The 27,287-nt window shown below is 47.1% G+C and overlaps 1 protein-coding gene across 6 annotated transcripts in view; it reads left to right on the top strand.

Moving 5' to 3' along the window:
• Positions 1 to 27,287, top strand: part of RETREG1 (reticulophagy regulator 1) — a 78,368-nt gene that overhangs the window by 38,782 nt on the left and 12,299 nt on the right. For all 6 annotated transcript variants that reach the window (XM_048507619.1, XM_048507617.1, XM_048507620.1 and 3 more), the window contains 2 exons: positions 23,622 to 23,748; positions 26,394 to 26,478. In XM_048507619.1, coding sequence (XP_048363576.1) covers positions 23,622 to 23,748; positions 26,394 to 26,478 — 212 coding nt within the window. The remainder of the gene's footprint in view (positions 1 to 23,621; positions 23,749 to 26,393; positions 26,479 to 27,287) is intronic.

The raw sequence follows: 27,287 nt of genomic DNA, 5'->3' as shown, positions 1-27,287 counted from the left end.
GACATTTTGGCTTCCTAAAAAACTCTGCATTTGGCCCGGCCGGCAATTTTTGGGTGGCCAGCCAAGAACTTAATCGCATAAGCGACATTGAGACATATATATATTAAAGGTTGCTCTGTTTGTGCGGAAGTTGCCAAGAAATCGTTCGGGAAAAACCCCATGGTCTGGTTGGGGAAACCTCTCCGGTGGCCTCCGCCCTGCCTCTGGAAGTCATCTCCTATGGATTTTATTACGGATTTGCCAGAAAGCCAGGGCAACACGGTCTTGTGGGTGGTAGTGGACTTATTTTCTAAACAAGCCCATTTTCATCCCATTATGTGCTTCCATCCCTCCGGCTCCCCTGCTAAGCGGCATCTGTTCATTTCAGCATATTTATGATCGGCTTCCACACTCACTCGCGGCAAGGTGAAATTCTCCCATCATGAGGCCCTGCATTCATTTCAGCAAAGTTCTGAAAGCTTTTTCTGGGTTTGTTAGGGGGCAGCCCGGGCGGGTTGCTTCCCCTACCACGCTTCAAAGTGCGTGACGTGTGAGTCAGAGAGAACGAACAGAACCCTGGAGCAGTATTTACGCTGTTACACCAACTACCACTCAAGACAATTGGTGCAAGCTAATTCCTCGGCTTGCAGAATACGCCTATAATAATGCGGTTCATAGCAGTGTACAAAAGACCCCTTCGAATTGTGTCAGGTTCGGTCGGTCCTTCCTCCTCCGCTGTCGCTAACTACCAATTCATGGAAGCGTTGAGATCCTCCGAGTTTCAGCAGTGGATTTCTATCTCTAACGAGGGGTGGAAAAACGGTCCAGACTACTATTGGCAGGCTAAAGACTCCCAAAAAACTTCAAAGCGGATAAGCAACGCATTTCTATTCCCTTTGGCGCGGTGGAGCCTGGGTGTGGCATTTGTCTACCAAAAAATCTCAGAGATCGTGCATAAATTTTCAAAACTAGGCAAAAGATTTGTGGGACCTTTCCAGATTACTAAAGTGATTAATGATGTCACTGCCCGATTGGACTTGCCTAATTCTCTAAGTAATATCCATCCTGTCTTCCATTCCAGTCTGTCTCAAGGAGGCTCCCCGCTTCCGATGCCTGGCACTAATTCGCCGGAGAGACCCCCCACCATCATAATTGATGGCCACAAGCATTACTTAAATTGACGCCATCCTGGACTTCGCTTTAATCGCAAACGCTTGCAATATTTGTGAATCTCTGGGTGGTATTCCTCTTGGGTATAAACAATGGGTTTATTCGAGAAAATATTGACGCTCGCTCTCATTTCTCTCTGCTTTCCCATCGCGACCTTTCCGCGCACAAACCTGGGGGGAGCAAGTCTTTTAAGGGAGGCAGAGTGTAAAGGATTCAATGGTGTTGATGAGCCGGGTCAGCCACTGGCCTTGACTACATTCCACAACCCGGGCGATGGGCCAGCTTCTGCCGCGGAGACCTTATCTCTGCGAGGGAGATGAGACCTCCGTTCCCATGGGAATCTGGGAGGGGGGATGGGATGGACAGAGTTATAACCTGTGCTTCTGGCGGGAGACCTTATTCCTGCCACGGCGTGTACGTGAGCTTTCTAAGATGTCTGAATAAACGGTCTTTTACACCCAAAAAGCCTTTTATTTCTGCTTCTATGGAATTCCTTACATGCCAAATGCCCGGGGGAAGGGGCCGGCCTTCACCAGGCGCCGAAACTCCAAGAGAGTAGGGGCCTGGCTGGCCTCTTGTAGGAGGGCATTCCACAGTGCAGGGGCCACTACCGAGAAGGCTCTCCGGGCTGCCCCCACCCCCCTTACCTCTGAAGGAGATGGGATAGGTGGGCCTGTCCTTCTGACCTCAGTGCCCAGGCTGGAATATATGGGCAGGTGCACTCTCTCAAGTACCCAGGACTGAAGCCATTTAATGCTTTTTAGGATAGTACCAGCACATTGAATTGGGCCCAGTAGAGCACTGGAAGCCATTTCAGACTCCTCAAAATTGGAGTGATGTGGTCCTGGTACAAGGCACCGGTCCACAGACGAGCCACCATATTCCGTACTAGCTCAAGCTTCCGAGCCATCCTCAAAGGCCACCCCATGTATAGCACGCTACAATAATCTAATTGTTGCTCATGATGAAGATTAAATTTGCCTTTGGTCCCTGTATGAAGGTCCTCTGCATTCTGATTGGTTGGGTGCCGCCAAAATAAAGGAGAGGGAGGTGGTTCAAGTGTTAGTTCTAGGTATACAGCTTCTATTTGAATAGCAAAAATTGTAATGCAGTCTCATTAAAATATGATTTCAATAAACTAATGATTTTAAAATACTAATATTTATTTATTTATTTATTTGAACCTTTGGTTGGCAAAACTAATGGTTCACTGCCCAGGTTGCTGAGCTGATGGTGCCTGTGGCATTTAGGGATCAACATCACCCATGAAGCTTTTTTATTCTTACACAAATCCATTTTAACTTTAAAAAATGTCAACAGCTATTATATTGGAATGGTATGATAATGTAGTAATTCTGCAGGAATGAATGTCAGTATTCCTCAACTTGGCTTCTAACTATCTGTCTGCCTAACAGTCTGCATCTCCAGGCAAACAGTCTGACCAAAAACAATTTCTTTGCAATAAAGTTGCTCATTAGTGGTGTTCTTTGGCACCTGAGTAAATCTCCTCAGTAGCTCATCCTGAAGATACTGGGATGAGGTGGGACTGAGAGACGGGCAGCTCAAAGCCAAGCGCCGAATGCTGGTGTGTTGGCAGTGCAGCCAGTCTGCATGCTGTGTTCTTGCCATGGAGAAAAGACAACAACAGTAAAGACATTAACTCCAAAAAGCTGGGAGTGCAAAAACTTCACTGGAGGCCATAGTGATGATGTGCCCACCATTCATGTAGTGGAATGTTGACAATCCCATGGCAGTTACAAGTTGAAGCTTCCAAAGACACTCTTAACGCTCGTGTCTAACCCCAATGTACACACAAAGTATTGCCAAGGAGACACTCACTGCTGTCCAATGGAGGAAAGACTATAACATTGCTCTGCAGGACTTCTGACAACTACACTCCTAGGAGATTCCAGATGGGAGTTGAGATGCCCTCTTGCAAACGCCACCCGAAAGACTGAGACTCAAGGAAAGAAGGAGGCCCTCGCATCCACCAGGGGAGAGGCTGCCGCTCAGTTACATAGCAGTCAGTTTTTGCATCTACTTTGCATGCAGAATGTTCAGGGTTGCCACCCTGCAGGTGGTTGTCATGCCCCCACAGAGCCTTTGTTTATTTCCCCTTTAGTTTCCCCACAGTTGGTATGGGTTTGGCTGTGTTTTGTAACGGGTATTCAAAGTGGGAGTGTCCCATCACTTAAGGTTCTTGTCCCTTTAAGAAGCCCTAGAGGCTGGCAATTGTTCTCACAGCAAAGTTATTACCTTGCAAACCTGGTCTGATTTGGCAGTTAAGGGGCCAACGAAGCTAGGCGAGCTTAGCAGCAGTTAGGTGCCAACAGGGAAGCTGGGTGACAGCAATAACAAGTTAAGTGATCACAGTCAAAGATGTTATAGATCTCACAGTATTTAAGTTAAAAGCAGTTATAGATGTTATAGTCTCACAGTATTTACAATAGAATTCCAGACTCCAGAAAAGTTTCTGCAACAAAGTAATCCCTTTATTTAGTTAGGACCCGGGAGGAGGAGTCAGGGTCTGTCAACATTGTTACAATTAAAGCTTTTAAGTATTGAACTGTTAACTGAGCTCAGTGAGTCTTACATTCTGCTACTTTGGCCGGGTGCAGGCACCTAAACCTAACCACCTGGGGAGCAGGAACAGTCTAACTTTGAATGTTTCCAGTTTCCAAAAGGTCGAATCTGAAAGTTCTTCTAGTCCAGGGTAGAGAAGCAAGGCAGGGAGCCTTTTGCAGTAAAAGGGAACAAAGAAAGTCTGCCTCACAACAGTAAGAGATTGGTTCCTATAAGCCCCTAAAGAAGCTGGGACATAGGAAAGTTGAAGTCTTCTTTGCTAGAGGAGCACTGGCAGAAGAGAGAGATTGGTTCCCTATAAGCCCTCCCAAAGAAGCTGGGCATAGAAAGTTGGAAGTCTTTGCTTTACTAGAGCACTGGCAGAAGAGAGAGATTGGTTCCTATAAGCCCTAAAGAAGCTGGGCATAGTGGGAAAGTTGAGAGTTTCTTCGCTACTGGGGAGCACCGGCAACGTAAGAAAGGAGAAGGAAAACCTCACTCAGAGCCAACAGAAGCTCTATTATTTCACAAAGCAATGCTAGAAATAAAAAGCTTTTCCACTACCAAAATGTTAGCATCTTTTGCAAGATCAGGTGAATGTGGTATTGCAGCTCCTCAAATGCTCTACAGGCTGCAAGTGCAAGACCTCCTAGCAAGTTATCATCAATCTAGGAGAAAAAATGCCTTGTACAAGAAGAAGAAATATTAAGTTGTAAGGAGACCTTACAACAACTGCACCTTTTATGGAAAGGTCAGCTAGGAGATACTGCATTTCCCTCTCCTAGAGCCGATGAATACATCAGAAGCCTTGAATATCAAGACAAAGATGGAGAAGGATCAGAGAGAAAAGGGCAAACTTCTTTAACAACATTATGTGTGGTTTATCCAGCCAAGTTTCAGGGATTGCAAGCAAGTCAACAATCAGAGATCCAGCACGCCGCATAAGAGCAAGAACAATCCACCAAACCAACTGTAGTGACACTCGCATCCCTAATGCGAGAGGAATAGGAAGAGAGGAATGTCACCTCACATTCTCCCAAGAAAGTTAGTTAAGCACCTAGAAGTGCCAAGCAAGTGTGGCAGTGAAATCTTGCAACTAAAACCTCGCTCTTCCCACACACATCCTACACAGAACAAGAAGCACTAAGTCAGGCTCACCAAATTATAGCAGTGCCTCTTATGTCGTTCTAAAGAAAGCGGCTATGGAAATGAAGATCCTGAAGTTAAAGCTGATGCAGCGGCGGCTGCAAAACAAGTAGAGTTTCTTTAAAAGCGAAAAAAGAAGAAATCATTTGAAGAACAAGCTCGCTTTGAGGAGCCCAGGAAGCCCGGCTAAAGTCAGGGCACAGTTAAAAGCCCAGGAAGCTGGCTTCGCCAGGCACAAAGTTAAAGAAGCCCAGGAAGCGCCTCGTCAGGCTACAAAGTTAAAAGCTCCAGGAAGCCGCCCGCCAAGGCAATAAAGTTAAAAGCCCAGGAAGCTTGACCCACATCAGGCACAAAGTTAAAAGCCCAGGGAAGCGGCCCATCAAGGCACATCAAGCCCAGTTGAAAGCTCCAGGAAAGAGGCCTCGACAAGCAAAAGTAGAAGCAGCCTTGTCAACACTAAAACAAAAGAGCAAAGAGGCAGAAAAGCTGATAACGAGCTCCAAGTTTTGGAGCAAGGCCTTAAAGAGAGTTTATTTACCTTCCGCTTCTGAGGAAATTAGGAGGTGAAAGAAGACCCTATGATGAAGGTATCTTCCTATTTAATCCAACAGTCATCCAACTTTGGAGAAGTGACTGCTGATTCGGGAGAATTCTAGAGTGACAGAACATCTGGCAGCTGCAGAGATCAGCAGAACTAATGTCCCAGATGTCCAGAGTGCAGCAATCCATGGTCCAGTGCCAACCACAGCATAGCATGGATTTGCAATTCAGTAGTGGTGGAGTCAAAGCAGACAGTACACCACAAAAAAGGAGCTGCCCCAAGTAATCAACAAGTATAAAAGTCAGTTAGCAAATGAACAGAATGGAGGGGGGAGGAAAACCTTTACACAAATCCAGTTGGGATGCCCAATTCTCGACTCTACAGTTTTGTAGACAGGAGCAGAAGTCTCCCTGAAGATCATTGAAGTTGTACTCCTGGAGTATCAGGCCTACAGTTATACTCTACTCCAAGCATCATCAGGCAACAAATCCCATTATGCAACCTGACACCCCAAATTTGTCAGGATGTTTTGAAAGCCACCCTTTCCAGAAACTTCTAGGAAGAGATTTAGAAGACAGAGGCATTCAGAAGTTTTCTGATAAGCCAGAAGACTACTTTCTACTTTGGAAAAAATTACATTCCAGAGAGCTCTCCAAAGACCTGAAATCTAGATGTCGAGGAAGAGCCAGACCTTGCTTTATAGCTTGGTTGGGGAAACAACATCGGCTAGCTTAAATAAGAAGAGTCTATGCAGCACATGTAAGAAACCTCCTCACATGGCTTTAGAACGAAGCATGGAGTAGATTAGACCTAAAGATATGGAGCATCTTCAGAAATAGAAGCTTCAATTTCTACAAAGGCTTCTTTAAACCTTTCCCAAACTTTTGCAATGAAAGATTGCAAGAAACTGTGGATTTGACAGATCTGCTTTCAGAGATGGAGTCTGCAAAGAAAAACCTCGAGCTGCCAGGACTTTGCATGTTTGGATCAGCATTTGACTCCAAAGAGAAGTTATCGACAGTTGCCCCTTCCCCTGAAAGAGCAATGGGTAAAGAAGCTTTAATTACAAAGAGAACCATCAGCAAAGGTATCCAACGTTCATATCTGTAAGATTTATATCAAGAATGGCTAAAGAAAGAAATGATCCTCAAACAGGATCTTTGTACCCAAGGTGTTAGAGAAGAGAAGAAGAAGTCGCTCCAAGAGTTTAAAGGTAAACCTCTAAGTTATGGTTAGGAAGACAGAGACACAAACTCAGTTAAACAATTCTCATAGCTTCATTGGAAATTATGTGTCCAGTTCAAAAAAATTGCACAACCTCAATGACTGCAAAGAGTTCAGAGAAATGCCTATGAAGAGCTTTGTCCTACATAAAGCAACAGAAACTGCGTTTTTAAATGTTGCCTTCAAGAACCATATGGCCAACGCACGCAAAAGAAAGGTAAAGTGCCAAGAATGCTCCAGTGAACAGCATTGTTCAGCATTACATCACAATAAAACCACCAGTTACCAAAAGAAAGAGACCAAAGAGGCAGAAATATCCCGGAGAAACCAATCACAACCAAAGGAGGACAGAACGGCAACAGCTTAATATGCACCGCCATGCGATGGAACAAAAAAGATAATGACTTGCCATCCCATTTGTCTCAAGTAGATATTTACTCAAAAGCTTCACCGCATCAAGCCCAACGTGATGTATGTGGCATTAGACGACAAAAGCCGCATACTTCATTAGCCACTCCAGAGCTTTTGAGATGTTTAACATACACTCAGAAGAGATAGAATATGTCATGACCACATGTAGTGGAAACTTCAAATCATGACAGGAAGAACAGCACCAGGATTTGTTCTTACAATCAACTGATGGGAGAGCAATTTAAACTACCTACTCTCCTTGAATGTCAACATATTCCTAAAGACGAAGACAAATCCCAACAAGAAGCATCACACGCATCACAAGCACCTGGAGTCTATAGCAGACAAGATACCGTGAGCTTGACCCAAATGCTAAGATTCTGCTGCTTATCGGCACAGATTGTCCAGAGGTGTTCGCAGTCAGCAACGCGAAAGGTCCCCCCAGGAATGCCATTTGCTCAGAGGTTAGGCTGGGGTGGACCATTCTAGGCCCAGTTTGTTTGAACTACAGCACTACCTAACCATGCACACACCTTCTGTATGGGTTTTATGCCAAATGGATCTAATCTAACGCAGATGTTAGACTGCCCAAATCGCGATCCAGATACAACATCATGTTACGGAGAGCTGGAGCCATCAGTGTTTAAATTACAGTCCATGATGACCAGCCAGCCTTTGTCCATAGAAGACAAGCCGCCTTCAGCCATAATGGAAAGAGAGTGTCAGCAGGATGAGCAAGCAAAATTGATCGCGACCTTTACCCTTCAAAGAACCCAGAGACAAGTTACCAAATAATCGTCATGGCACTGCAACGCTTTGAAAGCACTACAAAGAAACATGAAAAAAAAACCCAGTATTTAGAGCATGATGAATCCATCAGTAATTCATCTGATAACAGTACCTGATGCTCCTGTGACCATCAGCAGGGCAGAAAACAAAGTCATGTACTGGTGAAAAGCAAAAAATCAGCTCGTAAACGGCGCGCGATAGTAAGTAGATACTCGAATCAGAACCTGAGATAGATGATTTGATGCCTAAGTTGATTGTTAAGCATCCTCGTGCAGCAAGAGGAGATGTGCACCAGAAAGGAGATAGAAACACAGATCCAGAAGATGATCTCATAATAAAAGAAGCACCGAGAGGTGTTCCAGACATGTCACAGAATCCAGTTGTTCGACAAGTTCGAAAATAACAGGTCAACACAAACAGAAAGAAAATGAAAATATCTCCTCGTGAAACACAAAAAGAATTTCTAAAGCAGGAGGTTGCAAATGGCTTTTCAATCCACCACATGTGTCCGGTATGGAGGAGCAGGGAGAGGATAGGATAAATAAAAGACTCCTGGATGCTGGTGCCTTTGAATGTTAGCACCTGCGCTAACGGTCTTAGTTACATTTATTTGCAGGTAACTCTTATAGTCATTAGTCAGTCTTTTAACGCCAATTTCCACTTATTTAGCAGCACCAAAGATTTTAACACCAGCAACTTTAACTTTTAATACTCCAGAGTGGACCGGATATAACTATAGCCTCAGATTTAAAGGAATACCAATGTTCAACAGCCGCAACAGGTGCAGTCTTTGGCTAATTTACTTGGAAGAGATGGAGGAGAGAATATTTGCCACAAGTTACAAAAGAAGCAAATGGGAAGCTAAACCTAACCAGATCTTCTTTCAAGTAGGAGACGGGGTCTTGATGAAGTAAGCACCTCCACACGGAGGTTCGGAATACGACATTATGGAGTAAAGGAGTTCTGCGAGGACCCACAGCGTAAGGTTAAAATAAAGACAACTAAAGCAACAGGTGAAGAAGAGATCAAGGAAATTGGATAAGCCACAGTTCAGCTTTCCAGGAGCAGATGGAGATGGCTTTTCGCCTTCCTTTACATGATGCAGCTCAACTCAACAAACATACTCTAGAAATAACCCTGAAAGCCTTGTGACCCCACAGCAAGTTGCAACAGACAAAACATGAAAGCAGCGACACCTCTCTTAGCGTGATAACGTCTTGTGGAAAACGCCCATTTCTGCTACTTAATGACTTTTAACCCTGGATTTTAAGAATGAAGATGGAGATTCTTCTTTATTCAGAGTTCCGAAACGCGAAACCAGTGAACCACAAGCAAAGCTGAACGGCACCGCATTGCAGTTTATAGTTATGAAGTTAGCATGTAGTTTACAGTCAGCATAGCTGATAATATGTATTAGACAGATAGTTAATAAGAGTAGTACAGTAAGAATAGTTAAGCATAGCATGGAAGTTGATAAAGGTAAAAACTTCCAGAGGAAGTTTTAGGCGAAAGTCGCCCGGTTCTTCGCTTATTCTCGAAGCTCACAGTTGGCATGGGTTTGGCTGTGTTTTGTACTGGTATTCAGTGGGAGGGAACCGAATTTAGTTCTGTCCCTTTGCAGCCCTGTATTGGTGTTCACGGCAGTTATTACCAGCAACCCGTCTGATTTGGCAAAGAAATAACGGAAGCTGGGTGACAGCAGCAGTTAGGTGCCAACGGAAGCTGGGTGACAGCAACAAGTTAGACAGTCAAAGATGTTATAGATTCACAGTATTTAAGTTAAACAGTTATAGATGTTATAGTCTCACAGTATTTACAATAAATTCCAGACTCCAGAAAGTTTCTGCAACAAAGTAACCTTTATTTAGTTAGACCCGGGAGGAGTCAGGGTCTGTCAACATTGTTACAATTAAAGCTTTAAGTATTGAACTGTTAACTGAGTCAGTGAGTCTTACATTCTGCTTTGGCCGGGTGCAGGCACCTAAATAACCACCTGGGGAGCAGAACAGTGGTACCTGGGGATCTTCTGGGATTACAACCAATCTCCAGGTGACAGATCAGCTCACCTGGAGAAAACAACCACTTTGGCAGGTGAACTCTATGGCATTATACCCCATTGAAGTTCCTCTGCTCCCCAAACCCCAGCTCTACCCCCAAATATCCAGGTATTTCCCAACCCAGAGCTGCCAACCCTAAGTTGGTCCTGGGTTGATTCTCTGGTTAAGAGGAAAGATTTCTCCCTGGGACCAGTCACGGTAGACCTGGCTTCCCCTGATAGACCAATGGTTGGACTTGGGGTCAGGCAGCCCAATGTGTATTTGCATGCAAGGAACCACCAAAGAAAACGCCCAACTTTGTCCAGGTGAAGTCTCCAGGTTGGTCCCGTGGGGGAAGAATAAGAACACAGAATTGCACATTCACAAAGGCAATCCTATTCACACCAGCTCACTAGGAGCAAGCATTCATGTGGAAATAGGGAAGCAGGGCTTAAATCCCACCGGAGGGGGCGGGGTTGAAAAAAGGAGAGCTCAGCTGTTGGCCAGCAACAAGACAGTCAGCAGCAAAACAGGCAAAGTGATAGGAATACACCCCACACACAGTCTGAGGTGTAGCGGGGCAAAATGCCCCCCCCCATGCCCTGTAGTAGCTCTGGCCACCCACTGCGCCCCACTTAACTGAGCTGGTGGCAGTCCCAGGCAGCCTGGTGGGCTGGAGCTGAGGGGCGCCATCCCCCTGGAAGAGCCGAGTCGGCGGGGGGGGGCATGCAAAATCACACAGCACACCCCTCCTTCCCCGCGCCGACCCGGGAGCAGCGTGGCTGGCACTGTGAAGGGTGTGCTGACCCCAGAGCCACTTCCCTGCCTAGCGCGCCCAAATGGGAAGGCCCTCTCCCTGGCTAGCGCACCCTCTGCAGCACCGGCCACGCTGCTCTCGTCCCTGGGTGCACCAGCTGAGCCTTCCCTTGGCTGGGCCTGGCTAGAAGCCCCTGTCTGGGGCGCAGCAGCGGGAGAGGGAGGAGGGGTGTGGGGGAGGTTTTCCGCCCCCCACATGACCCAGATGGCCTCCCCCAGGACATGTGAACCAACATGTCCCCGGGGGTGCTACACCACTGCACACAGTACAGTATTTCTGTAACTACACCCCTCCGGGTACACAGGGAAAAGATACCTCATGGGGCATTTGCAGTCCTTGAAAGACTGCAGGGCAAGGAAACATGCTGGGTAGCCCTGTCGTTATTGTGCTGGTCCCTGACCATAATAAGTGATTGAATAGTTTGCACTTGGAGTTCAACTTTTTCCTTGTTCCGCCTCTTAGAGGAAGCCTTAGGAAGGTGCTTTAGCGAGATCCTGGTTTTGATGTCCATAAATAAAGGTTGTGAGAGATTGAGGGTGGAGGGTTACAAGGGTTTGGAGAAGTCAAGTAGGAAATGGATTTGGGGACCTTTGATGCCAGGAGACACCCAAATATTACTCAGGCGATTTGGACTGAAAATTTGCTCTGCTTAAGTAGGTTTTATCCTTCAGTCCAAATCGCCTGAGTAATATTTGGGTGTCTCCTGGCTTCAAAGGTCCCCAAATCCATGTTGTCTGATATAATTGTGCAGGAGGCATCTTAGGAGGAGGCATATATGGGTATTTCCTCTCTTTTTAAATCTGCTACTGTCAGATGGCTGCTCAGTAATAACATTAAACATCCCCAGGGATCCAGTCTGATAAAGAAGCACGCCACAAACCTGGTTTTAGAACAGCCTCCTAGTCCATGAAGGCGAACATCCTCCCGTGTTCCCTGTATTTCACCAGTAAATGAGGGGTTTTGCATTGACCAGTAATCACTATACTAGCTCAATTCTGTGAATTATGGCATTACACAGACAGTTGGGTAGTTTGGCAGGCAACTACATAGGGCCAAATGTCTGGAATCAGGTTATGAGTTATGTGGCTAAACAATCCTTTTTGAAGTTACCCTCAAACTCAATTCTGTTTACATTGGGTTGGTTACACAGAATAGAATGAGATTGAAACTGAGGGAAGGGGAAAATGGTTTTGCAAATGAACAGAATTAAAAGCTGCGTTTAGTGCTTCTCATTCATCTTCCAGGCCGGAGGCTGTTGTTTGGAGGCGCTGGGATGCCGGATGCCGCATAATTGCTAGTATGTTGTTTGTGCTTTTATAGTCCCTTATTTGCCACATCATTGCCATCACCTTGTTGTAACTCAAAACAAAGCTAGCCAGTCCGTGGGTCCACTCCCTTGTTCTCATGACTAGAATGTTTCAGCCGGGCTCAGGGAGGTGCCTTTTAATCAGTAACTTGAGATGCAGCTGACCTTTGTAAGAAAAACTCTGGTGGGCTCATTTTGCCTGCGCCTGATGTCTGCTTACAGACTGGACAGCATGACACCATTCGTCATTTTCGGAGAACCCGGTGGAACTGGATCTCCTGGCCTGTGATGGGTTGCAGCATCTGCTTGTCATAACTGATGGTTCAGAGTGTGTGCCAGCACCTTTCTCTGTTTTAGAAAGACGCCTCTCTCGCCTGGGAACGGAGCCAAAACCCTCAAGCAAACCATTTGCATTTGGCTTGATTTGTGAAACATTTTGTATTGCTGTGAACAAGAATAGCCTCTGTTAATGTGGTCCCAAACTATAGCTGGATTATTCTAGAACTTTAAATATGAAGCGTGTGGCAGTACTTCACAAGAAGAGCCAGGTGGGTCTAGGCAGTGTGTCCTGCGGGGCAGCCAGAGGGTACCCACTCCACCTCCTTGGTCACATGATGCTACATTTGGGCTGGGATCCAAGGGCAGCACATGATGTTTCACCTTTGTACTGAGGACTTTCTGCTTTTCCACGTTCCTCTTTTTTTACACAGCATGTAAAAGCCTGCAAGGTGAGAAATACAGCTCTTAAAAACATACTGATACAAATATGTGTAGGACCATTCATACCCTTTCTCTGCCCCTCCACTGTGGAGGGACAACAATCCTGCGTGGTAGGGCTTCTTGGTACCCTTACATGTAGATAAATATATCAATCAAGGACAAAAGAAACTATATGTAGCTTTTTTAGACCTGAGCAATGCTTTTGACAGTGTCTCTAGGACCCTTCTCTGGTCTAAACTAACTCAAATGGACATGGATCCTCGCTTATTCATGTTAATTCGGAAACTGTACAGTGCAACCTCCTGCCAGGTAAAACTGAACCAGTCGGGCTCACTCTCCAACAAAATACCCACTTCAAGAGGAGTCAAACAGGGCTGTGTGCTGGCCCCGCATTTATTTAACTTATATATAAATGATCTGCAAGACCATCTTAACATGGTGAAAGAACACCCACCGAAAGCAGGAGGCTATCCTGTTTCACTGTTACTGTATGCCGACGACACTGCCATTTTATCACAAACCAGAGTTGGCCTTATGAGATATTTAAAAGCATTTTTCAACTACTGTGATTTAAATGCATTAAAGGTTAACTATGCAAAATCCAAAATAATAGTCTTTTCAACCTGCTGGAAACAGATGACGTGGAAAATCAATAACATCTATCTTAATCAGGTCAAAGTTTTTAAATACTTAGGCCTAAATTTCCAATACAATTCCCAGTGGTCAGTGCAAAGATCTTGCTCCATTACTTCTGGGAAAAGGCTGCTATCAGGCATTGTCCAATTCCATCATAGGAAGGGTTTTCAATCTATCATTGCTGCCCTGAAGATTTTCCAGGCAAAGGTGATTCCAAAGATTCTTTATGGGATCCCCATATGAATCAATGCCTACAATTCTTAAATTGATCTAATTCAAGCTTCATTTCTGAGAAGAGTAATGGGAGTTCCCAACAGTATCACCTTTACCACTATGTGCCTCGAGTGTGGACTGTCTGTAAGGTTGTGGGGTGATATCTGTGCTCTGCTCCTCAGCCACGGCCTTGGTAACATTCCATGGATTGCGCTACGTGCCCGGGAGGACTGTTATCAGTGACCTTGCTGTCTATGCTTATCATATGCGTGTGAAGTCTTACTTTCTGTTTGTGTGAGAACCGGGTTTGGAGTTTGGGGAAGGTTGTCTTGTGGGCTGTGGGAGGGGGCAGAAATGCTCGTAAAAGCAGCGGTTTGGCGGGAAAAGGTCAGAGTCCGCATTCCGCATATTGTGCATCATGGAAGTTTAAGAATAAAGAACTTTTCAAGTTACTCTGATGCTAGTCCTTTCAGGTTCCTTACATTATGCGGACTCTCATATATTTTCGGATTGAACGTGGCATCTAGTTGACCACACCATCCATTCCTGTTGATCTCTGATGTCTTCCAGCATGCAGAGATTGGGATTCCGGGGTCCGCTGAATGTGGAATATGAGGAGGGTACGGTAGCCCCCAAAGAGGGCTTCGTCTCCTCTCTCCTGGCATATGCTGAGGTAGAGCCAGCGGAATCCGTCTCCCTGGTGACCCTCTCCAAGCCTCAGCTCAGCCGAAGCATGGCCTTCCTCCAACTGCAAGAGCAAGTGGACGAGGCTGCCCTGATGGCCAGACGCACAGTGTCTGCCGAACATCTAGAGGTTCATCAGGAGTTTTATGATCCAGGCGGCAGAGTGTCGATGGATCGTGCCCCTCGAGAGTAGCACATCACCACCCACCAACATGTGGATTACAAACCGGTGATGCGGACAGTCACCGAAGAAATTGGATTATCGACCATTCATGGTGACATCCAGGGATCTCTGGAGATATTTCTGGATTGTTACCTCGATGAACCTCCTCTTCAACACCAATGGCAGAGCACTGCGGTGCGCCCGAAGGGTACTCGCTTATCAACTCCCTGAGATTCTATGGATTTTGCTCTGCCTGCGACTGGAGACGCATCCAAAGGCCTCGTGGATTTAACACAAGGATCCCGAGTCCGACTTTCGTTTGCGGAGGATACCCGCGATCAGAACCCGCCGGACTCAGATGAACCTCGAGGGGCTGCCACCTTTCCTGAAGGGGATTTGGAGCAGCCCCCCGAACCGGATCTGTTCCGTTGGGCCGAACAACTTGAGGCTCTCGAGGCGGCCAAACGCGATTGGGAACAAGAACGTGAAGCCCTTGAGATAGAGCGTGAAGCCCTTGAGACGGAACGCAAGCAGCAACGCCAGAAATTTGAAGATGAACTGGCACGAGAGAAGGACGTCCTCTGCCAACAGTTCCTCCGCGATCTTACAGTCCAGGATAAGGTGATGAAACAGTCCAGGATCGACCTCCAATGCCAGAGGGAAAGTTTAAAAGCCCTTCACACCCAAGGGGAGGTCGACTCCGCGATGCATAAGGCCAAACGCCTCAGATTGCAACGTGAAAAAGATGCCCTGGATCACCAACGGGATACACTCGCACGTAAGGACAGGGAACTTGCCTAAATGGAAAGAGTGCTTCGGATGGACAGGCTGCCAGCCCTACCGGCAACCCGGACCGCCCCGACCTGAGCAGACGTTACGACGAGAACTCTTCCCCCCCATCGCCGCAACTCCTCAAATCAACGTGGTAGCTCCACCTTGTACAGCAGCTCCCCAACCGCAACCCGGGGTTATTCAACCTCCGGGCCCACTCCAGCCACCTGCACCGCATCGGCTGCCGCCAGCTTCGCAATTCGTAGCCTTCAGCCGGCCACCTGCACCAGCAGCACCGCCCTCAGCTTGCATATACAGATCGCGCCGGCTCCTGGTAGAGGCTACCCTAGACCTCGCATTCCAGCGCGCTTCGATGGAACCACTTCCAGGTTACCCTACTTTATCCTACAATTGGATGCCCACATGCAAGAATTTGATGACCTTTATCGCTCAGAGGCGGAAAAAAATCGGGACATCGGATCCGTGTTGGATGGAGAAGCTGCTGAATGGTTCGTGGAGTTATATGAATTAGGGGCCAATGAACTGCAAACTGTAGCTGAATTGCTTCAAGGTCTCCGGCTTCGCTTCGAAGATAAAGATGTGGTCAACAAGGCCAGTAAGACTCTTAAGACCATCAAACAGGGCAACCGCTCTTTCGCTGATTTCGCCTGAGAATTCCGGATGGCGGCCAGTAAACTTCCTGATTGGCCGGAACGCATGAAATGCGAATACTTCTATGAAGCTATAGATCCAGAAATTTGTAAATGGGCGGTAATGCACCGAGAACCACGCACTATAGCGGAATGGATAGAAGTGGGCAATGCCATCGCGACTCGCCTGACACGTTCCAACGCGCCAGCGGGAAAGAAACCAGCAGCCAAGATCGCTGCCCCAACCAAGAGAACAGGCGGAGGAGCACCGGCTACCGAATCCACGTCGGATCGCCGTCGTCGTCTTGGATTATGTCTCTATTGCGGAGGCCCGGCGCATATAGCGGTCAACTGCCCAAAGAAACCGAAAACCCCCATCCCGGCTCCACGTAAAGCGACAGCCAAAACTCCCCGCAAATCAGGGCCAAAGGGCCCTCAAGGGGTGTCCAAGGCAGTGATAGAGGACGACTTGGAAGATTTTGAGGTAGAAGATGAACCAGGCAGCGCTGTGACCCTTTCGTCGGCCCCTTTGGAGGAGAATCCCACACCGGATGCGGTGAGTGACGGCGGGGCCCCCATAACCATTATTACCACTTTAGCCAACCCTACTAAACACACACGCATCTTGGTGCGCGCTCTAGTGGACTCTGGTTGCTCACACTGTCTAATGAGACCCCAGGTGGCCGAGCAATTGGGCCTCGAGCGGATTGCTTTGGCTAAACCCATTCCATTCACCCAAATGGACGGCAGTCCGTTAGGCAGCGAAGGTCCCGCACTCTTTAGAACCCAACCAGTACTCTTGTGCGGAACACTGGGAAAGACGTAGCTTCATCTTAGCGCCAGTTGCCAAACATCCCATAGTCCTGGGTATGCCATGGTTATTAGCTCATGAACCAACCATACAATGGGGCCAACGTATCGTCCGCTTCATGGACCCTCCTTGCGGAGATCATATGCACGAAGGGGAGCTGCCAGAGGACTCTCAAGATTCCCTTAGCTTCGCGCTTCCACTCCCATGACTCTCGACGTCTCCCCCAGCGCTGAATTAGAGGGTATTCCCAGAGTCTATTGGGACTTGTCTAAAGTATTTGAAGAACAAGAATGTAATCAACTACCCTCCCATCGAGATACGGACTGTAAAATCCTGTTAGTACCAGGAGCCCAACTCCCCAAGGGTAAAATATATCGAATGAGCCCCACCAAGGAAAAGGAGCTTCGTGCTTTCCTGGATAAAAACGAAGCTCGAGGATTTATTCGGCAGGCTACAAAAAGTCCCTACGCCGCCCCCGTGCTTTTTGTCAAAAAGAAGGATGGTACACTTCGGCTGTGCACGGACTATAGAGGGTTAAATGCCGTCTCTCTTTCCAATAGGTATCCCTTACCCCTGATTAAGGACCTCCTGGATGCTTTGGGAACTGGTCGGATTTTTTACCAAACTTGATTTACGCAAAGCCTACTATAGAGTACGCATCGCAGAGGGTTTTGAACATTTAACTGCTTTTAACACTAAGTTTGGGCAATATGAATATCTTGTAATGCCTTTCGGGTTATCTGGGGGCCCCGGGGCTTTCATGTCTCTCATCAATGAAGTATTACAAGAATTCTTGTTTAAAGGCGTAGTCGTTTATTTAGACGATGTTCTGATTTATTCGCAAACAGAAGAGGAGCACGTTCGCTTAGTCAGAGCCGTATTACAACGTCTCCTCAATAACTCCCTCTACGTGAAGTTATGCAGAAAATGTTACCTATTCATCAGACCTCCATGGATTATCTTGGTTATCGAATCTCACCAGAGGGGTTGGAAATGGATCCTGCCAAAGTGGCTGCCATAGTGAATTGGCCCATCCCAACCAACCGTAAAGAACTGCAATCCTTCCTGGGATTCGCTAATTTCTACCGGGACTTTATCCCTCAGTTTGCTAAGCTTGCGTTACCCCTCACAGACTTACTCCGTACAAAAGGCAAGGGACCGCTAGCTTCCAAACCGGGAGCATCCCTCCTTTGGTCTCCTGCCTGTCAGGACTCCTTTCAGCAACTCAAAGCAGCTTTCACTACCGAACCCGTGTTGAAACACCCGGATCCCTCCCTGCCATTCATTGTGCATGTGGACGCCTCGGACAAAGCGCTGGGGGCAGCCCTTTTGCAGAAAAATTAAGATGATAAACTGGTTCCGTGTGCTTACTTATCCAAGAAATTCTCCGGTCCTGAGCTAAACTGGACCGTAGGTGACAAGGAAACGGCTGCTATCAAGGAGGCTCTCAGCACTTGGCGACATTGGCTAGAGGGTGCTACTCATCCCTTCCAAGTTTGGTCAGATCATAAGAATTTGGCAGCCCTTTCCACTCCCCTTAAAATGTCCGCCAAATAGTTACGATGGGCTGACTTCTTTTCCAGATTCTCCTTCTCAGTGCATTTTTTCCCGGGCAGAACTAATAGACTGGCGGACGCACTCTCCATACCCAAGGGGGCGGATACTTCCCTACGGGCTATTCCCCGCACCATCCTTTCCCCTTTGCAGTTGGGATTGGCAGTTACCCGATCACAGACATCCATTCCCACCACCACCCCTGCTCCGCTCATTCCTGACATCGTCTCGCCCTTTTTGCATCTATTGGAGGAGGCGGGACGCCGCGAAGTCCCGACGGGAGATTCGGATCCCCTCCTACAACTTAAGGGAGGGTTTTGGAGAAGGGGTGAATGTTGGTACGTCCCGCCGACGCTACGTAAACAAGTCTTACACGCTGGCCATGATGCCAAACAAGCGGGACACTTTGGCTTTTTAAAAACATTGCACCTGCTCCGACGTCAATTTTGGTGGCGCACTATGCACAAAGACATTGAGGCATACATCAAGGGATGTCCTACTTGTGCTGAAGCCAAACCCATCCCTGGCAAACCTCATGGGTTGTTGCAGCCCATTCCAGCAGCTTCTAAACCCTGGCAAATAATCTCCATGGATTTCATTATGGATCTCCCGGAAACCCATGGGAACACGGTTTTATGGGTGGTCGTGGATCTTTTCTCTAAGCAGGCACATTTCATCCCGTGCCCCACCATTCCTTCGACCCCCAAGTTAGCCAGGTTGTTTATTCAGCATATCTACCGTTTGCACTCTTCCCCGGAGAAAGTAATTTCCGACCGCGGCCCCCAATTCGTGTCAAAGTTTTGGAAAGCGTTCCTGGAGCTGTTGGGAACCACCTCAGCAGTCGCTGCCCTGTACCACGTGCAAAGCGACGGCCAGTCAGAACGGACCAACAGAACACTAGAACAATATCTACGTTGTTACACAAACTATCACCAGGACAATTGGTTCGAATTACTACCATTTGCTGAATATGACTATAATAATGCGGTTCACAGTAGCACTAATAAAACTCCGTTTGAGGTGGTGTCGAACGTTCCTTCCCTCCTACCTCTTCTCCCAGATCAGGCTTTACAGCCTCCTGAGTTTGGTGAGTGGATACGTTCACTGGCGGAGGGATGGAAGTCGGTTTCATCATCACTTGCTCAAGCGCAAGAGGCGCAGAAGATGCAAGCAGACAAACATCGCTCCGAATTCCCTTTGCAAGTCGGGGCTTGGGTTTATTTATCCACAAAAAATCTCAGAGATGTGCATAAATATTCCAAGCTTGGCAAGAAATTTATAGGACCTTTTCAGATCACTCAAGTAATCAATAATGTAACTGCTCAATTGGATTTACCCAACTCATTAAGTAACATTCATCCTGTGTTTCATTCTAGCTTACTCAAGTGGGCTCCAGATACCGATGCTTGGCACGACCCATCGGAGGCACCCCCACCAGTGATTATTGACGGCCACGAGCACTACGAAATTGACACCGTCCTGGACTCCTGCTATTCCCGCAAACGTTTGCAATATCTAGTTTCCTGGGTGGGATACCCTTCTGGTCATAATCAATGGATTTACGTTGAGAATATTGATGCCCCCTCTTTAATTTCTGCATGTCACAAGTCCTTCCCTCACAAGCCTGGAGGGGAGGGAGTTTTCTTTGGGGAGGCGGAGTGTAAGGTTGTGGGGTGATATCTGTGCTCTGCTCCTCAGCCACGGCCTTGGTAACATTCCATGGACTGGGCTACGTGCCCGGGAGGACTGTTATCAGTGACCTTGCTGTCTATGTTATCATATGCGTGTGAAGTCTTACTTTCTGTTTGTGTGAGAACCGGGTTTGGAGTTTGGGGAAGGTTGTCTTGTGGGCTGTGGGAGGGAGCAGAAACGCTCGTAAAAGCAGCGGTTTGGCGGGAAAAGGTCAGAGTCCGCATTCCGTGTATTGTGCATCATGGAAGTTTAAGAATAAAGAACTTTTCAAGTTAATTTGATTCTAGTCCTTTCAGGTTCCTTACATTGTCTACAGTTGAAACCCTAGCTTGGATCTTTACAATAAAATTCTGGCTCAAGATTCACTTTAGATCCAAGAATGATGATGTTACCTTACATCTGCTCAAAGATAGCTACGTCTCCAACTGGTCCAAGGTAATTACCATTAAATCAGGAGCATCGGAATAGATCTAACTGTCCTCCAAAACAGCAATGAGAAATTTATTTTCTGTCAATTTAAAGACAGACTGAAAGACCATGAAAGCCAGACTTTTTGTTTAACAAAAATTCCAGTCTGTTCTCCTCGTGCCTTGGGCATCATTCCTAAGTATGGAGTTATAGCTAATTACCTCGCATCTACTTTACCTGTGGATCAGCGTCGGGCTTTTATGTTAGCCCGATTTAATAGTTTTCCTTCAGCCTCAACCGACGGAAGGTATCTTCAAATGCCAAAACAACAAAGATACTGTCTCTGTGGCTCTATTGACTCTCTTACCCATGTTCTCTTAGAATGTCAAATAAATGCAGATGCGCGTTTTAGATTAATTCACCCTTTACTGATGGTGAGGAAAATCATTAACCCTAATGTCGCCATACGTTTTCTCCTCAGAGACTATAATGCTGATACAACATGTACGGTAGCTCTATTCCTGACAACTATTTTAAAGTGTTAACTTATTCTTGTTTTATTATTGCTAACTGCGCTATGTATATTATATTAGCACATTATAAGTATATTCACATGAATATTATATTAGCACATTATAAGTATATTCACATGAACACGCAAACGTTCTTCTGCACGAATTAACTTGTCTTTTATATATATGAGCTTGTTTTATCCTGACTCTATGCCAATAAAGGCGTGACTGACTGACTGACTGACTGATTGATTGATTGATTGATTGATTGATTGATTGATTGATTGATTGATTGATTGATTGATTGATTGATACCTTTACATGGCAAGGAGGTGAGATGAGCCCAGGAGCTGTCGGTGGCAGATTGCTTTAAATGACCAAAGTTAAGGAGCGTGTTTCCTTCTTGGTGAGGGAGCAAATGGATTCATCCTATTAACTTTCATCCTACATACACTGAAGGGCAGCATCTATGTTCGTGCGGAGGTGGAAGAATGGCATTTCTTGTGGATTCAGTTTGGTCATCAGGCTTCTTTGGAGGAGAGTAGGTGGAAGGGATCTGTTGATACTCCAATGTAAGGCTGCAGTGGATTCTGCTGTCTGACCTCATGTTTTGTACACCTGCTGCCTCTTGTTCTCACTGAGTTTGTAGGCTTTTCTACAACCCATGCAAAAATAGATGCTTTAAATCTGAGATGCTGACAGAAGGGTGGAAGGTAGAGCCATTCTTTTCAATGTTGAATTGAATCTGCTGTTGTGCAGAAATGTCAGGTGCAATCCAAGACACCGCAATATCTTGGCGTGACCTTGGGGACTGGGGGCTCCTTCACCTACTAGTGGGGTGGCAACAGTTATAGGTTTTCCACTGGGTGCTCATGAGGTGATGCACTCTGGCCCTTGCCAACTAGCTGGCATGTGGTTGAAAATTCATGTTTCTTGCGTGCATCTGTTACTTTTTTAACTCTCTGGCTATGTTAGCCATAGATGAACTCATCCATCACTTGGAGACTGGGAGAAGGGGGATTTGCTCAGGGTCCACCCCCACAGGGGCCCACTGAAACCTTCACTTTTCTACTCAGGTTTTTTTGCTAATTGCCCATGTGTGACTGCCGTTATAAGGGAGGGAGGGACTTGGCTTAGGCTGGCTCCAAGAATGTGTGCACTGTCAGTCTGGCCTACAAACTTCCTGCAGCCAGGCCTGGAAAGAGTTTGGATGACTCGTCTGTCTGTCTTGTCCAGTTTTATCCCACCCTTTCTCCGGGAAGCTCAGAGAAGTAGGCATATTTCCCTCTCATTTTATGTTCCCATCACCCCTGTGAGGTGGGGAAAGCTGAAAGAGACTGGCCCAAGGCCATGCAGCAGGCTTCATGACAGCGAGGGGGACATGTAGTCCCAATGTCAAGCCTGCCCCCGCTGGCCACATTCTCAGCTAGAGGCCCTCGTTAAGTGCACGAGAGAATCAACAGTATAGCTGAGGCACGTTGGTCTTGAAGAACAGTGAAAAAAGGCCCCAGAGAAGCCTGTTAAAAGGAAAGAGGATTTATTTGAAAGGTTCAACCGTCAAGGTCATAGAGGAAGCTTTAAGTCCAAAGAAATTATTTATTTAAAAAAGAAAACATAAGGAAGGGCTTATGAAAGGCACTGAAAGAGGAGGAGTCGAAGATGGCAGGTGATGTGATGCAGCCTTCAGAGAACAGGAAAAGGTTTTGCTGGGTTCTGTTTCTTTTTTCAGGTGAGACTAGAGGAAAAACTGCTAGACTGGCAAGCAGGCAGCTGGCATAGAGTGAGGCACGGGTAGTAGAGAGTACAGTCTAAGATAGCGAAGGGCTAAGGAGATCTGCATTCGCACTGCTCCTGAAGCTCACAGTATAACTTTCTCTCATCCTGCACTACCTAACAACAACGTTGTAAAGATAAAATGGAGGAGGGTGAACTCTGAATGCAGCCTTGAGCTTCTTGGAAGGAAGGCTGGGCAAAAGTACGGCCAACAGCTGATGCCTGCAGTTGGTCGTTCTGCAGTTGCAGTTGGTCGTTCTGTCGTCTGATACAGAAGAAGTTCTGGACTCTCACTGTGTCAGAATGATGTTGGTGTGTGTTCTGTCCTTGGATTTTTCCCCGCCTGTCAATCCTGGCTCTCTGCCTGGTCTGGGGATTTCTGCTTTCCTGTTATCTTGGCTTGACTGTGTGAAACTATGCACTGTTGATTTTCATGTGGCGGGAAAGAGGTTTGCTACTGTGTTAAAACTATTATCAAAGTTCTGAGGTTTTCAGAACTCGCATCGCCTGTATTTGACTATGACTGCCAGTACAATAAAGAACTGAGAACAGTTACTTTTGCCTGGACTTTACTAGTTCATTACACACTGTTTCATCCCTTCTTTTCATTTCTTTGTGAATTAACCATTGACACAGCAGTGACCAATATTTGGAAAACAGGACCAGTCATCTGCATGATCCATGAAACATTAAACTATTCTCACAAATTGCCAGATTTGGTGAAAAGGGTCACTGTAGTCACCGACCTACAGCAGCAACCCCAGAGGGTTTTGGAGGCAGAGGAGAGGCAACTCGCCCCTGTTGAGAGGCCCTTGGGTTTCCTCGATGGTCTCCCATCCAGATGCTAATCAGGGCTGACCCTTCTTACCTGGCAAGGTCAGGCTCGGCCATTCAGGTCAAGGCAGCCAGAGGGGAGGAGAAGGGCAGCCAGTATTTTACAGTTCTTTATTGCATGATTAATTGATGCTGGAAAATTAGTGACTAACAAAGTAGATGAGATCACTTAAACGCAGAATACCTTTTAAAAAATGAATTTTCCTGGTACTTTTTCAGCTGGGAAGTCGTTGATTCCAGATCTGAATACAGGCTGAGGCTGAGCCAGAGTGTGGAAGGAAGGCTGATGAGTTTCCTCTTATTCCTCCATGAAATGGCCCACTTCAAAGAACAGAATCCTGGCAAGGTGAAGAAAGAGGCTTGCAATTTGACCCACTCCAGGGAATGAACCTCCTACTACCTGACAGCTCTCCATAAAAACTGGTGTCAAGGAAATAACTGAAACTGTTCTAGGACTGAAGTGAGATTGGTGCCAGTCTCTGGGTTGCCTTTGAGTTATGAGGAAGGAGGAGGGGTGGCCTTTTTGTGCCGGGGGCTTCGCAGCAGCAGCAACCCAGGGGGGGTGGGGAAGCTTTTTCCTTTTTTTGTAAAACTGTCTGGGACTCTTTGGCTGCAGCTCCCTCCTTCTGCCTGCTGTTTCCTTGGATTCCAGCTTCCTACATCCTGCTGATGAAATGCAGCATTGAACTAGTATTGAGAACCAGTATGCCACTCGGCATGGGGTCTCTGACTCCAGTTCCTTTCCCCAGATGCTGCCATCAGCCGCTCTGCTGAGAGGCCAAGGGTCCAGGTCTCTAGCCTTATTGGGTGTTAATCAAGAAGTCAACCTTGGAAGGCTGAGTTCTTGCAAGCTGAGTTCCAAAAACAATTACTTTGGTAGCTTTAGCCAAAACAGGCCAAGGTACTGGGTTTAGATGGAAGCCCCCAAACCCAAATAACAGCACAGAATTATAATTAATAAGGTTTATCAAAAGGAAACTGCAAAAAGTTACAAAGATAAGAACAGTGCAGAACAGGAAAGGAGATATTAAAATCTAAATAGCAAATCTAAATGCAAATGCAGGCTTTTTGGTCCTCTGCCCCAGCTGTTACCCAGTGGTGTTATTTGCCTGGGAACATGGGGCTACCCATGTCCCTATGCACAACTAATCTGGTCACATGAGGGGTACAAATTAAATCTCCCCTTACTTGACCAGATGCCTTTCCACTCCATCAGTACAAGTGCTGCAAGTGCTAGTTTCTCTCACAAGCAGCAGTTGGGCCAGGAAGAGCGGCTGGCCGAGCTCTTACTCGCAGGTAAGCACTTTTAAAAGTAATCGTTTATTCGCGAGTTGGGCTCTAGCCCCTCTTCTCTGCTCAGCAGCCGTTGCGCGAGAGAAAGCCCTGCCCCCCTGCTGGGCCGGGAAGAGGGGCTGGCTGGCCCCTACTCCTCTTCCCAGCCCAACAGCCGGGGCACGAGAGAAAGTCGCTCTGTGGCTGTTGGGCAGGGAAGAGAGGCTGGCCCCAGCTCTTACTTGCAAGTAAGCACTTTTAAAAGTAAGTACTTACTTGCAAGTAAGCCCCTGCTTACTTGCGAGTCGGGCTCCAGCCCCTTCTCTCAGTCCACGGGGGGGGGGGTCGTGCTGCGGCTGCTGGGAAGAGGGATTGGGGGCTTACTCGCAAGTAAGCGGCGTGTGGTGCAGGGGGCGCCTGGAGGGCCTTTTGCCTCCGGGCACCATATGGCCCCCATACGCCTCTGCTGTTACCTGCCAAGATTGAAACACAGAGTCCAGGTAAAGTTTCAAAGTCGAAAAACAGGTATTCCGGCCATGCAAGGCCCAACCTAGTCACAAGGATGACTGAAACGTACAAATCAGAATGACCTTCGTTTATGCCAGACTCTGCCCTCAGCTGACCTGATCCTGTTTGGCCAATCAGGTGCATTGTTACGACATGTGGCCACAGGCTTTGGCTGGGACGTGCCCACGGTCACTGGAGGAGCGCTCACCTCCTGCCCAGGGCTCCTTGCTGTGTTGAGTTTGAATGCCAGTGCCAGATTCCCAAGTGCAAGAATGGAAGTGCAAGTTGTCAAGAAACTTTCTGCAGCCATTTCTCAGCCTTTCCAACTCTAGTGCCCAGTGAGTTCAGAGGCCCCCTCTCTGGGAAACTAATGTCATGATGACTTGCAATTCAGAGAGAGAGATAAGGGAGGAAATGGACAGCAGGTGCAAATGAAACCACGGGTGCTTTGAGGCTGAGACCAAGAGGGAATCTGGCACTTGCATTCGAACTCAACACAGCAAGGAGCCCTGGGCAGGAGGTGAGCGCTCCTCCAGTGACCGTGGGCACGTCCCAGCCAAAGCCTGTGGCCACATGTCGTAACAATGCACCTGATTGGCCAAACAGGATCAGCTGAGGGCAGAGTCTGGCATAAAAGAAGAAACTTTTTGGCTTTGATGTGAAACTTGTGTGTAGCCACATGAATAATTGTTCTAACGGAGCCAATAGCATCTCCCTGGAGATGTTTAAAAATGCAGAAATAATGCGTGTGGGGGGTGGCAGGGAGAGTGCTGAAGTCGCTTCTCTGTGTGTGCTCCTGTCACAGCCAGAAAAGAGCCAGTATGCATCTGGGAGGCACAAAACTCCCATCTCGCTTGTGAGGCCAGGTTTTTGCATTGTTCTCTCCAACAGAAGCACAAGGAGTTGTGGGTGGAGCCTGTCTTTGCCACCCAAGTGCGGAAAAGTGAGAGGAGGGGCGAGCCAAGTTCAGAGGAAGCTTTCTCTGCACCCCCTCTGTCTCCTGAAGGGACGGATTGTGGGATGAAGGAGGAGGAGGGGGGAGACAAGCCCACTGACTGACTTTGGAAGCACCTCACCACTTCGGGTTTTGTTCAGAAAGTAATCATGGAAATCTGCAACTTCTCTTAGTCCCACACAGCAGCATAAAGAGCAAGTCTTCAGTCAGCAATGATACAGTTACCTCTTGATTTGTCTCTGGTTTTTTTTAAACAGTTTTGCCTTCTGGTCTGTAGCGTCTGCACATTCTTCACCATCGTGGGAAGTTACATTCCTGGAGTGGTGCTGTCCTACTTTCTGTGTAAGTTTATTTTCTTTTTTTCTGGACATGATGCCTGTTTAAAAAGAAATAAAAATCTTGTATGTACCAGGATAGCACCACTGGGCATCTGCAGCTGCTGATAGAAAGGCCGAAATGGGGATGGGAGGCGGATCACATTTTCCCATCAGCAAAATACTATGTGATACCATCAAAGCTGATGCTAACACACCCTCTGCTTGTGAACTTTGCAAAAAAAACCTCAGATACATCAGTATTATTGTCCCCATCTTGAAGTCAAGAAACAGAAGCTCAAAGAGATTACCGGAGGCTTCCTAGTGAGTTTTGTGATGCAGGAAATACTTCATCTTGGGATTCAATTGTTCCACGGCTAGGCTACGGTAGCTCTCTCAACTAGATCATGTAGAAAAGCCCGTAGCCGTTCACAGCTAACTAACTTCCATACACTTTGACCAGGTACTCTTATACGGAAGTCACTTTAGATATTTTCAGACAGAGTTGTTATTCTTTGTCAATTGAGGCTTGAGCACATATGAAGTTGTCTTTCTGAATCCAGCCAGTGGTCTACTCCAGCTGGAGCTGCTCTCCGCAGTCTTGGGTCGAGGGCTTTCATATCTCTGCCACCTGATCTCCAGGGGTGGGCCAAGCAGATGCTGCACCCCTGAGCCACCTCCCCTCTCTGGGCTGGGTCCAGGCTGAATTCTCCACCAGCAGGATGGGACTTTCCAGCTCCACCCCTGCAGCCCCCTGGTCTCCATGAAACTGTCGGTCTCCTGGGAGATCACGAGGAATGCCGCTGGAGGTCTTCAGCAGAACAAGGGAATGACTGG

This window comes from Sphaerodactylus townsendi, linkage group LG09 (assembly GCF_021028975.2).
Source record: "Sphaerodactylus townsendi isolate TG3544 linkage group LG09, MPM_Stown_v2.3, whole genome shotgun sequence".
Classification (NCBI taxonomy): Eukaryota; Metazoa; Chordata; class Lepidosauria; order Squamata; family Sphaerodactylidae; genus Sphaerodactylus; species Sphaerodactylus townsendi.
The sequence above is the reverse complement of the archived record's forward strand: the minus strand, read 5'-3'. Positions and strand labels throughout refer to the sequence as shown.